The 13,603-nt window shown below is 48.3% G+C and overlaps 1 protein-coding gene across 16 annotated transcripts in view; it reads right to left on the bottom strand.

Moving 5' to 3' along the window:
• Positions 1-3,628, bottom strand: part of caskb (calcium/calmodulin-dependent serine protein kinase b) — a 76,877-nt gene extending 73,249 nt beyond the window's left edge. For all 16 annotated transcript variants that reach the window (XM_084426647.1, XM_084426659.1, XM_084426655.1 and 13 more), the window contains exon 1: positions 3,002-3,628. In XM_084426647.1, the coding sequence (XP_084282773.1) occupies positions 3,002-3,060 (59 nt within the window). In that variant the 5' untranslated portion in view covers positions 3,061-3,628. The remainder of the gene's footprint in view (positions 1-3,001) is intronic.
• Positions 3,629-13,603: the final 9,975 nt, after the last annotated feature.

The raw sequence follows: 13,603 nt of genomic DNA, 5'->3' as shown, positions 1-13,603 counted from the left end.
AAGGTAAACTGCGCGCAACTGCTCCTCCCAGTCTGCGACGGACAGTAATCATGGAGGAGATTCAAACTGTGCTGCAGTTATGTATTGGTTTACTAACGAGGTAATTAACAAAACAAAATAGACTAGCACTGACACTAAAGCGTGTTCAGAAAACTCGTATGCGTATAAAATTAGACAACGTGTTATCAGTTATTGTGAGATGCCAGGGACGAACGCGCAAAAATTTCCTCTTTCGCAAATACTCTTGAAAAAAGCCTGAACCCCGTCTATCAATCATAAATAGTTACAGTCAAATAGTTGTTTGTTACTAACCTCAACGCGCTATTTCAATCCTGGTATAGTAAATTTATAACTTTAGAGTGCCTTGCTTTAGAGTGCCTAGATGATGTGTAAACATAATGACTTAATATTATAATAAAAGCTGTGGCAGAAAAGAGACGAGCACTGATACAGCGTGTTCAGTAAGCTCGTAATGCTTAGATATAAAATTTGTATGTTATCAGCTATTGCGGACAGACCGTGAGATGGCTGGGACGAACGCGCAGAAAGTTTCCTCTTCCACAAAATAAAGCCTGAAACTCGTCGTTAGTCCACCAGTTTTTTTATTAAATTCCATATTTGCAGACAGACAACTCTTACTGAATGAAGCCACGACACGAAACGCAATAGATTTTTTTAAAAAGGGAGGTTAAAAATAAATAAAATGCTGCGTGGAGTCATTCAACCAAAATGCGGCGTGAACACAACCAATCAGCTTGTGCAGCGCGCAAGTCCCACCCCTGAAAGTTCCTGAACTTTGAAAAAGTACTACCTCGTGAGCAGGGACTATCGGAGGGGGAAATATTTACCCGGAACTTCATTTAGACCCTGGTTCCTGCGGTGTAAACACATCGAGTACCAGCCCAAAGTTCCTAGTTCCTGGGGAAAGTTCCTGCGGTGGAAACGCGGCTTAAGAGAATGAAGTGAATGTCGTGATATTACTGATCATGAGAATCCAGCGGCATTTCCCCACATTGTAGGGAAACACTGAACTGAGCTTGAACTCACAAATGTGCTCGACTACAACAACTCTTCCTCGTCTCCACATGCACTGCTGTTAAGGGGGCGGGGTTTATGTAGATTTGAGGGTTAGTGATGTCACTAACCCGGGAGGAATGTCGTGTAGTTCCTACCAGCCGTTTGCTGGTCCTTAAAAAACGATTTCTGTAAAAGCCAATATCTCCCTTTGCCTTGAACTTTGAGCTGTGACTTTGCAGATGTTGTTTATGCTCAAACAGCAACATTACACACTAACTAAAGTTAGAGAAGTCAAATCATAATCAACCACCCCTTTAATAAAGAACTCCGTCTCGTCTTCTGTCCAGACACACACACCGCGTCACCTTTAAGGAATCACCGACTGTTATCGACGGAAAATGCGTAAAAACTTTCCATTGCAGTTTTGCGAGATATCCCTTTTTCCTTTTTTCGATATTCCTTTTTAGCGATACATGGGAGTTTTTGCGAAATTGGCGTGTTTCCATTGGGCGTATTTTCCGATCTCTCACACACACTCGCAGCGTTCCCGATCTCACACACACACACTCGCAGCGTTCCCGATCTCACACACACACATTCTCAGCGTTCCTGATCTCTCACACACACTCGTAGCGTTCCCGATCTCACACACACACACTCGCAGCGTTCCCGATCTCACACACACACATTCTCAGCGTTCCTGATCTCTCACACACACTCTCAGCGTTCCTGATCTCTCACACACACTCTCAGCGTTCCCGATCTCTCACACACACTCTCAGTGTTCCCGATCTCTCACACACACTCTCAGCGTTCCTGATCTCTCACACACACTCGAAGCGTTCCTGATCTCTCACACACACTCGAAGCGTTCCCGATCTCTCACACACACTCGAAGCGTTCCTGATCTCTCACACACACTCGAAGCGTTCCTGATCTCTCACACACACTCGAAGCGTTCCTGATCTCTCACACACACTCTCAGCGTTCGGCTAGTCTTACGTCTGTCAGATCAGAAACTAAAGCTGATGCTCTCCATGTGTTTTTCCGTGACTCCGGTCGTGTTCACATGTAAATGTGTGTTGGTCTGTCTCTATCTATGCGTGTGTGTGTGTGTGTGTGTGTGTGTGTGTGTGTCTGTCTGTCTGTATTTATGCATGTATGTCTGTCTGTCTGTATGTGTGGGTGTGTCTGTATGTATGTATGTATGTGTGTGTGTGTGTGTGTGTGTGTGTGTGTGTGTGTGTGTGTGTGTGTGTGTCTGCCTGTCTGTCTGTATCTATCTGTGTGTGTGTGTGTCTGTATGTGTGGGTGTGTCTGTATGTATGTATGTATGTATGTGTGTCTGTCTGTCTGTGTGTGAAAAGTTCTTTGAGGAGCTTCAGGAGGTTCTTCTACGGCTTCGCTGTGGAAAACCTTTATTTTTAGGATCCACACACAAGTCTCAGATGATGATCAGATGATGCAGCGGTTCATTCAACACAAGTTTGAATGAAATGACCTGAAATCTACAAACCAACTTTAATATCTCAAGCAATAAACAGCAGTTCAATCACACACACACACACACACTCACACACACACACTCTCTCTCAAAAACACACACATCATCTCACAGGCACAGACAGATTTATACTACAGACTAATGTTCAATGAGGACATATCAGCATTAGAATAATCCTGGTCAATGGGAAACACAAAAATGACATTTCACCAATGTTCATTTCATTGACATTTTCCGACATTAAAGTCATATAATAACTGAGAGTATGAACGAAGAGTTAATGATCAATGAATATTAGTGTCAAATCACTATCTCTCTCTCTCACACACACACTCGGTCAGCTGAACCTAAGAGCCATAAAATGTCAACAACACACGAGACAAAGAGATCCGGAGGAAAACGCCTCAGACCGGAGCCGATCAGCATCAGATTGATTGATTGATTGATTGATTGATTGATTGATTATATTCGATTACTCACTTTCCGATCACCTCACACAGCTCGTACACATCCTCGAACAGCACGTCGTCGTCAGCCATAGTCCCTCCGTCAGATCCTCGGGAAAAGATCCGATTTCCCACAGAAACGCGCCGCGAACGTCAGAATCAGAATCCGAGCGGCGGATGATTTTCACCCGCGGAATCCTGCCGTAAATCCCGTCGACGACTGACCCACCGAATCTGCCCGTTCACACCGAACGACGAGCGACGATGATGATGGTGGTGGTGATGATGATGATGATGATGATGATGTCAGGGAAAACCAACGCTCCGGGATTCAGGTCGCAGCGCTCCGGGAATCTGCCGCTTCAAATAATAAATGTCAGTGTGACGTGAACGGCCGCAAAAAAAAAAAAAGAAGAAGAAGAAGAAGACAAAAAAACGGCTCGAGCGATTCCAGCGATGAAAACGCGCTCAAAGCCGCTGCCGCTTCGGTTCCCGTCCAGCGGCGCTCATGATTGTCCGTTAGACGCACCGGTACACGCCCTGGTCCTCCGTTAAAGCGGCTCGGTGCGCGTGAGGTAAAGCAGCGCTGCCCGTGTAACGGTTTTCTGCAGCTCGGTGTCTCTCCTCCCGCTCCGCTGCTACTCCCGTTCAGCGCGTAACGCTCCGCCCTCTCAAGGTTATGAAGCTGCGGGATGAAGAGCCACAATGGCCGCCGGAGTGCGCTGGATAACCCGGATGTTTCCGCTGACGCTCATCGGGCTGTTTGAGCCAAGATGGCCGGGGAAGGGCGCGCCTTCGAGTCCACAGCGCTGAGTTTCCTAATCTGACCATAGAAAAGCCGTTCTCTGGTCAATCGGCCAATGGCGGATCCGCGTCGCTCCGCGTGCTGGTTGACCATCCGATGACGTCAGAGCTTCTGCGATTTTCCCGAGGATCCGTGCATTTTCTTACGGAATAAATGCTGCAGAATAATATCTCTGGGAATAAATAGTAGGGGTCGCAGGCTGAACATTATTTTATTTGTGATCCTGATATTTATCAAAAATGACGTCACTGACTGAGCCACATGATCATATCAAGCGCAGAAATATTCTAGATAGCTCATAAAAATACAGATTTAATATAAACCGATACGTTTTGCACATTCGAGCAGGTAATATATATCGACCTATTTATCAAAATAAAAACACTTTCGAAGGACCGCTTGCTTTTGCACTCATGCCAGACAAAAATGTGTGTTTTTGTTTTGTTTGTTTGTTTGTCTGCTTATAATGCTCTTCAACTGTGCATGTTCATATTAATACTCTTTCTTACACATGACTCTCATAACACCTTATGGAAGACTATTTCTGCCACATGAGAAAATAATCCTGCTTTTGTAAATCGTAATTATGACATAAAAAGTCAAGATTGTGACATAAAAGCTGAACTTTTGACATAGAAATTTAGATAATTTTCTCATAATTTCGATTTTTTTTCTTCACTTTTTTAATGTCATAATTATGATTTAGCATGTCATAATTTCGACTTTATCTCATTATTTTTACTTTTTATGTCAATTATTTCATAAAAGTCAAAATTATGACTTAATTTTGTCATCATTTTGACCTTTTAATCTCTTTATTATGACTTAGTATGTAATAATTTTAACTTTTATGTAATTAGTTAGAATTTTTATGTCAATTATTACATGAATTAAAATTACGACTTAATTTACCTTTTAATCTCTTAATTATGACAAAGTATGACATTTCATGTCATGTCTGTGTATGTGATGTCATGAGTCTGTGTTTGTGATGTCATGAGTCTGTGTGTGTGTGTGTGTGTGTGTGTGTGTGTGTGTGTGTGTGTGTGTGTGTGTGTGTGTGTGTGTGATGTCATGAGTCTGTGTGTGTGATGTCATGTGTCTGTGTGTGTGATGTCATGAGTCTGTGTGTGTGATGTCATGTATCTGTGTTATGACATCACAGACTCATGACATCACGCACACATGACATCACACACACACACACAGACTCATGTAATCACACACACAGACACATGACATCACACACACAGACTCATGACATCACACACACACACACACACACACGGACTCATGACATCACACACACAGACACATGACATCACACACAGACTCATGACATCACACACAGACTCATGACATCATGCACAGACTCATGACATCACACACACACAGACTCATGACATCACACACACACACACACACACACACAGACTCATGACATCACACACACACAGACTCATGACATCACACACACAGACTCATGACATCACACACACACAGACTCATGACATCACAAACAGACTCATGACATCACACACACACACACACACACACACACACAGACTCATGACATCACGCACACAGACTCATGACATCACACACACACACACGGACTCATGACATCACACACACAGACTCATGACATCATGCACAGACTCATGACATCACACACACACACAGACTCATGACATCACACACACACAGACACAGACTCATGACATCTCACACACACACACACACAGACTCATGACATCACACACACAGACTCATGACATCACACACACACAGACTCATGACATCACACACACACACACACACACAAACACAGACTCATGACATCACACACACACACACACACACACACACACACAGACTCATGACATCACACACACACACACAGACTCATGACATCACACACACAGACTCATGACATCACACACAGACTCATGACATCACACACACAGACTCATGACATCACACACACACACACACACAGACTCATGACATCACACACACACACACACACACACACACACACACACAGAGACTCATGACATCACACACACAGACACATGACATCACACACACAGACTCATGACATCACACACACACACACACACACAGACTCATGACATCACACACACACACACACAGAGACTCATGACATCACACACACAGACACATGACATCACACACAGACTGAAATACCAGTAAAATAAACACTTAGAAGGTTGTGGTTTAAAAATAAACATTCTGATAAGCTACACTGTTTACTTCTGAATATTATATTTTATTCACGGCCATCATTTGTAGTAACCTATTCACAAACTGTTTGCTCAAGCGAAGCATTTTTTCAGAGTTCGCTGTGTAGCCCGCTCCCTGAATCATCAAGTTCACTGTGTAGCCTGCTCCCTGAATCATCAAGTTCACTGTGTAGCCCGCTCCCTGAATCATCAAGTTCACTGTGTAGCCCGCTCCCTGAATCATCAAGTTCACTGTGTAGCCCGCTCCCTGAATCATCAAGTTCACTGTGTAGCCCGCTCCCTGAATCATCAAGTTCGCTGTGTAGCCCGCTCCCTGAATCATCAAGTTCGCTGTGTAGCCCGCTCCCTGAATCATCAAGTTCGCTGTGTAGCCCGCTCCCTGAATCATCAAGTTCGCTGTGTAGCCCGCTCCCTGAATCATCAAGTTCGCTGTGTAGCCCGCTCCCTGAATCATCAAGTTCGCTGTGTAGCCCGCTCCCTGAATCATCAAGTTCACTGTGTAGCCCGCTCCCTGAATCATCAAGTTCACTGTGTAGCCCGCTCCCTGAATCATCAAGTTCACTGTGTAGCCCGCTCCCTGAATCATCAAGTTCACTGTGTAGCCCGCTCCCTGAATCATCAAGTTCACTGTGTAGCCCGCTCCCTGAATCATCAAGTTCACTGTGTAGCCCGCTCCCTGAATCATCAAGTTCACTGTGTAGCCCGCTCCCTGAATCATCAAGTTCGCTGTGTAGCCCGCTCCCTGAATCATCAAGTTCACTGTGTAGCCTGCTCCCTGAATCATCAAGTTCACTGTGTAGCCTGCTCCCTGAATCATCAAGTTCACTGTGTAGCCTGCTCCCTGAATCATCAAGTTCACTGTGTAGCCCGCTCCCTGAATCATCAAGTTCGCTGTGTAGCCCGCTCCCTAGCCTGCTCCCTGAATCATCAAGTTCACTGTGTAGCCTGCTCCCTGAATCATCAAGTTCACTGTGTAGCCCGCTCCCTGAATCATCAAGTTCACTGTGTAGCCTGCTCCCTGAATCATCAAGTTCACTGTGTAGCCCGCTCCCTGAATCATCAAGTTCACTGTGTAGCCCGCTCCCTGAATCATCAAGTTCACTGTGTAGCCCGCTCCCTGAATCATCAAGTTCACTGTGTAGCCCGCTCCCTGAATCATCAAGTTCACTGTGTAGCCCGCTCCCTGAATCATCAAGTTCACTGTGTAGCCCGCTCCCTGAATCATCAAGTTCACTGTGTAGCCCGCTCCCTGAATCATCAAGTTCGCTGTGTAGCCCGCTCCCTGAATCATCAAGTTCGCTGTGTAGCCCGCTCCCTGAATCATCAAGTTCGCTGTGTAGCCCGCTCCCTGAATCATCAAGTTCGCTGTGTAGCCCGCTCCCTGAATCATCAAGTTCGCTGTGTAGCCCGCTCCCTGAATCATCAAGTTCGCTGTGTAGCCCGCTCCCTGAATCATCAAGTTCGCTGTGTAGCCCGCTCCCTGAATCATCAAGTTCACTGTGTAGCCCGCTCCCTGAATCATCAAGTTCACTGTGTAGCCCGCTCCCTGAATCATCAAGTTCGCTGTGTAGCCCGCTCCCTGAATCATCAAGTTCGCTGTGTAGCCCGCTCCCTGAATCATCAAGTTCGCTGTGTAGCCCGCTCCCTGAATCATCAAGTTCGCTGTGTAGCCCGCTCCCTGAATCATCAAGTTCGCTGTGTAGCCCGCTCCCTGAATCATCAAGTTCGCTGTGTAGCCAGCTCCCTGAATCATCAAGTTCGCTGTGTAGCCCGCTCCCTGAATCATCAAGTTCGCTGTGTAGCCCGCTCCCTGAATCATCAAGTTCGCTGTGTAGCCCGCTCCCTGAATCATCAAGTTCGCTGTGTAGCCCGCTCCCTGAATCATCAAGTTCGCTGTGTAGCCCGCTCCCTGAATCATCAAGTTCACTGTGTAGCCCGCTCCCTGAATCATCAAGTTCACTGTGTAGCCCGCTCCCTGAATCATCAAGTTCACTGTGTAGCCCGCTCCCTGAATCATCAAGTTCGCTGTGTAGCCCGCTCCCTGAATCATCAAGTTCGCTGTGTAGCCCGCTCCCTGAATCATCAAGTTCGCTGTGTAGCCCGCTCCCTGAATCATCAAGTTCACTGTGTAGCCCGCTCCCTGAATCATCAAGTTCCCTGTGTAGCCCGCTCCCTGAATCATCAAGTTCCCTGTGTAGCCCGCTCCCTGAATCATCAAGTTCCCTGTGTAGCCCGCTCCCTGAATCATCAAGTTCCCTGTGTAGCCCGCTCCCTGAATCATCAAGTTCCCTGTGTAGCCTGCTCCCTGAATCATCAAGTTCCCTGTGTAGCCCGCTCCCTGAATCATCAAGTTCACTGTGTAGCCCGCTCCCTGAATCATCAAGTTCACTGTGTAGCCCGCTCCCTGAATCATCAAGTTCACTGTGTAGCCTGCTCCCTGAATCATCAAGTTCCCTGTGTAGCCTGCTCCCTGAATCATCAAGTTCCCTGTGTAGCCCGCTCCCTGAATCATCAAGTTCACTGTGTAGCCCGCTCCCTGAATCATCAAGTTCACTGTGTAGCCCGCTCCCTGAATCATCAAGTTCACTGTGTAGCCCGCTCCCTGAATCATCAAGTTCACTGTGTAGCCGGCTCCCTGAATCATCAAGTTCACTGTGTAGCCCGCTCCCTGAATCATCAAGTTCACTGTGTAGCCCGCTCCCTGAATCATCAAGTTCGCTGTGTAGCCCGCTCCCTGAATCATCAAGTTCGCTGTGTAGCCCGCTCCCTGAATCATCAAGTTCGCTGTGTAGCCCGCTCCCTGAATCATCAAGTTCGCTGTGTAGCCCGCTCCCTGAATCATCAAGTTCGCTGTGTAGCCCGCTCCCTGAATCATCAAGTTCGCTGTGTAGCCCGCTCCCTGAATCATCAAGTTCGCTGTGTAGCCCGCTCCCTGAATCATCAAGTTCGCTGTGTAGCCCGCTCCCTGAATCATCAAGTTCGCTGTGTAGCCCGCTCCCTGAATCATCAAGTTCGCTGTGTAGCCCGCTCCCTGAATCATCAAGTTCGCTGTGTAGCCCGCTCCCTGAATCATCAAGTTCGCTGTGTAGCCCGCTCCCTGAATCATCAAGTTCGCTGTGTAGCCCGCTCCCTGAATCATCAAGTTCGCTGTGTAGCCCGCTCCCTGAATCATCAAGTTCGCTGTGTAGCCCGCTCCCTGAATCATCAAGTTCGCTGTGTAGCCCGCTCCCTGAATCATCAAGTTCGCTGTGTAGCCCGCTCCCTGAATCATCAAGTTCACTGTGTAGCCCGCTCCCTGAATCATCAAGTTCACTGTGTAGCCCGCTCCCTGAATCATCAAGTTCACTGTGTAGCCCGCTCCCTGAATCATCAAGTTCCCTGTGTAGCCCGCTCCCTGAATCATCAAGTTCACTGTGTAGCCCGCTCCCTGAATCATCAAGTTCCCTGTGTAGCCCGCTCCCTGAATCATCAAGTTCCCTGTGTAGCCCGCTCCCTGAATCATCAAGTTCGCTGTGTAGCCCGCTCCCTGAATCATCAAGTTCGCTGTGTAGCCCGCTCCCTGAATCATCAAGTTCGCTGTGTAGCCCGCTCCCTGAATCATCAAGTTCGCTGTGTAGCCCGCTCCCTGAATCATCAAGTTCACTGTGTAGCCCGCTCCCTGAATCATCAAGTTCGCTGTGTAGCCCGCTCCCTGAATCATCAAGTTCGCTGTGTAGCCCGCTCCCTGAATCATCAAGTTCGCTGTGTAGCCCGCTCCCTGAATCATCAAGTTCACTGTGTAGCCCGCTCCCTGAATCATCAAGTTCCCTGTGTAGCCCGCTCCCTGAATCATCAAGTTCCCTGTGTAGCCCGCTCCCTGAATCATCAAGTTCCCTGTGTAGCCCGCTCCCTGAATCATCAAGTTCCCTGTGTAGCCCGCTCCCTGAATCATCAAGTTCCCTGTGTAGCCCGCTCCCTGAATCATCAAGTTCCCTGTGTAGCCCGCTCCCTGAATCATCAAGTTCACTGTGTAGCCCGCTCCCTGAATCATCAAGTTCACTGTGTAGCCCGCTCCCTGAATCATCAAGTTCACTGTGTAGCCTGCTCCCTGAATCATCAAGTTCCCTGTGTAGCCTGCTCCCTGAATCATCAAGTTCCCTGTGTAGCCCGCTCCCTGAATCATCAAGTTCACTGTGTAGCCCGCTCCCTGAATCATCAAGTTCACTGTGTAGCCCGCTCCCTGAATCATCAAGTTCACTGTGTAGCCCGCTCCCTGAATCATCAAGTTCACTGTGTAGCCGGCTCCCTGAATCATCAAGTTCACTGTGTAGCCCGCTCCCTGAATCATCAAGTTCACTGTGTAGCCCGCTCCCTGAATCATCAAGTTCGCTGTGTAGCCCGCTCCCTGAATCATCAAGTTCGCTGTGTAGCCCGCTCCCTGAATCATCAAGTTCGCTGTGTAGCCCGCTCCCTGAATCATCAAGTTCGCTGTGTAGCCCGCTCCCTGAATCATCAAGTTCGCTGTGTAGCCCGCTCCCTGAATCATCAAGTTCGCTGTGTAGCCCGCTCCCTGAATCATCAAGTTCGCTGTGTAGCCCGCTCCCTGAATCATCAAGTTCGCTGTGTAGCCCGCTCCCTGAATCATCAAGTTCGCTGTGTAGCCCGCTCCCTGAATCATCAAGTTCGCTGTGTAGCCCGCTCCCTGAATCATCAAGTTCGCTGTGTAGCCCGCTCCCTGAATCATCAAGTTCGCTGTGTAGCCCGCTCCCTGAATCATCAAGTTCGCTGTGTAGCCCGCTCCCTGAATCATCAAGTTCGCTGTGTAGCCCGCTCCCTGAATCATCAAGTTCGCTGTGTAGCCCGCTCCCTGAATCATCAAGTTCGCTGTGTAGCCCGCTCCCTGAATCATCAAGTTCGCTGTGTAGCCCGCTCCCTGAATCATCAAGTTCACTGTGTAGCCCGCTCCCTGAATCATCAAGTTCACTGTGTAGCCCGCTCCCTGAATCATCAAGTTCACTGTGTAGCCCGCTCCCTGAATCATCAAGTTCCCTGTGTAGCCCGCTCCCTGAATCATCAAGTTCACTGTGTAGCCCGCTCCCTGAATCATCAAGTTCCCTGTGTAGCCCGCTCCCTGAATCATCAAGTTCCCTGTGTAGCCCGCTCCCTGAATCATCAAGTTCGCTGTGTAGCCCGCTCCCTGAATCATCAAGTTCGCTGTGTAGCCCGCTCCCTGAATCATCAAGTTCGCTGTGTAGCCCGCTCCCTGAATCATCAAGTTCGCTGTGTAGCCCGCTCCCTGAATCATCAAGTTCGCTGTGTAGCCCGCTCCCTGAATCATCAAGTTCGCTGTGTAGCCCGCTCCCTGAATCATCAAGTTCGCTGTGTAGCCCGCTCCCTGAATCATCAAGTTCGCTGTGTAGCCCGCTCCCTGAATCATCAAGTTCGCTGTGTAGCCCGCTCCCTGAATCATCAAGTTCGCTGTGTAGCCCGCTCCCTGAATCATCAAGTTCGCTGTGTAGCCCGCTCCCTGAATCATCAAGTTCGCTGTGTAGCCCGCTCCCTGAATCATCAAGTTCACTGTGTAGCCCGCTCCCTGAATCATCAAGTTCACTGTGTAGCCCGCTCCCTGAATCATCAAGTTCACTGTGTAGCCCGCTCCCTGAATCATCAAGTTCACTGTGTAGCCCGCTCCCTGAATCATCAAGTTCACTGTGTAGCCCGCTCCCTGAATCATCAAGTTCGCTGTGTAGCCCGCTCCCTGAATCATCAAGTTCGCTGTGTAGCCCGCTCCCTGAATCATCAAGTTCGCTGTGTAGCCCGCTCCCTGAATCATCAAGTTCACTGTGTAGCCCGCTCCCTGAATCATCAAGTTCACTGTGTAGCCCGCTCCCTGAATCATCAAGTTCCCTGTGTAGCCCGCTCCCTGAATCATCAAGTTCCCTGTGTAGCCTGCTCCCTGAATCATCAAGTTCACTGTGTAGCCTGCTCCCTGAATCATCAAGTTCACTGTGTAGCCCGCTCCCTGAATCATCAAGTTCCCTGTGTAGCCCGCTCCCTGAATCATCAAGTTCCCTGTGTAGCCTGCTCCCTGAATCATCAAGTTCACTGTGTAGCCTGCTCCCTGAATCATCAAGTTCACTGTGTAGCCTGCTCCCTGAATCATCAAGTTCACTGTGTAGCCTGCTCCCTGAATCATCAAGTTCCCTGTGTAGCCCGCTCCCTGAATCATCAAGTTCCCTGTGTAGCCCGCTCCCTGAATCATCAAGTTCCCTGTGTAGCCTGCTCCCTGAATCATCAAGTTCCCTGTGTAGCCCGCTCCCTGAATCATCAAGTTCACTGTGTAGCCTGCTCCCTGAATCATCAAGTTCCCTGTGTAGCCTGCTCCCTGAATCATCAAGTTCACTGTGTAGCCCGCTCCCTGAATCATCAAGTTCACTGTGTAGCCCGCTCCCTGAATCATCAAGTTCACTGTGTAGCCCGCTCCCTGAATCATCAAGTTCACTGTGTAGCCCGCTCCCTGAATCATCAAGTTCGCTGTGTAGCCCGCTCCCTGAATCATCAAGTTCGCTGTGTAGCCCGCTCCCTGAATCATCAAGTTCGCTGTGTAGCCTGCTCCCTGAATCATCAAGTTCCCTGTGTAGCCCGCTCCCTGAATCATCAAGTTCGCTGTGTAGCCCGCTCCCTGAATCATCAAGTTCGCTGTGTAGCCTGCTCCCTGAATCATCAAGTTCCCTGTGTAGCCTGCTCCCTGAATCATCAAGTTCACTGTGTAGCCTGCTCCCTGAATCATCAAGTTCCCTGTGTAGCCCGCTCCCTGAATCATCAAGTTCGCTGTGTAGCCTGCTCCCTGAATCATCAAGTTCACTGTGTAGCCTGCTCCCTGAATCATCAAGTTCACTGTGTAGCCCGCTCCCTGAATCATCAAGTTCGCTGTGTAGCCCGCTCCCTGAATCATCAAGTTCGCTGTGTAGCCCGCTCCCTGAATCATCAAGTTCGCTGTGTAGCCCGCTCCCTGAATCATCAAGTTCGCTGTGTAGCCCGCTCCCTGAATCGTCGCGCTTATTCATTTGTGGATGTTAACTGAATCTGTAAGTCAACTATGCTGTTTACTTCTGTATATTATATCTATCTATAAATTACGGAACGTCTTTCTGTCTGTCTGTCTGTGTGTGTGTGTGTGTGTGTGTGTGTGTGTGTGTGTGTGTGTGTGTGTGTGTGTGTGTGTGTTATTCGCATGTCTCTCGAGCCGTTAGTCCGATGGATTTCAATGACAGACACATGACATCACACACACACACACACACACACACACACACACACACACACACACACACACACACACACACACACACACACATGACATCACACACATAGACTTATGACATCACACACACAACATCACAGACCTAATCAGTGCTGGGGAAGGTTACGTTTAAAGTAATAATTTTTTTTTTAAGTAACATTGTTTTTTATTAACACAGAAACAAGAGTTGTATTTTTGGCAAGTGTTCACAGCAGAAGTGAGATGAACGAGCCTCAGGCTGAAGGAGACGCAGATTCACAACACTATGAGAAGTTCAACAAT

This window comes from Rutilus rutilus (assembly GCF_951802725.1).
Source record: "Rutilus rutilus genome assembly, chromosome: 12".
Taxonomy (NCBI): domain Eukaryota; kingdom Metazoa; phylum Chordata; class Actinopteri; order Cypriniformes; family Leuciscidae; genus Rutilus; species Rutilus rutilus.
This window is presented reverse-complemented; position numbering and strand designations above follow the sequence as displayed.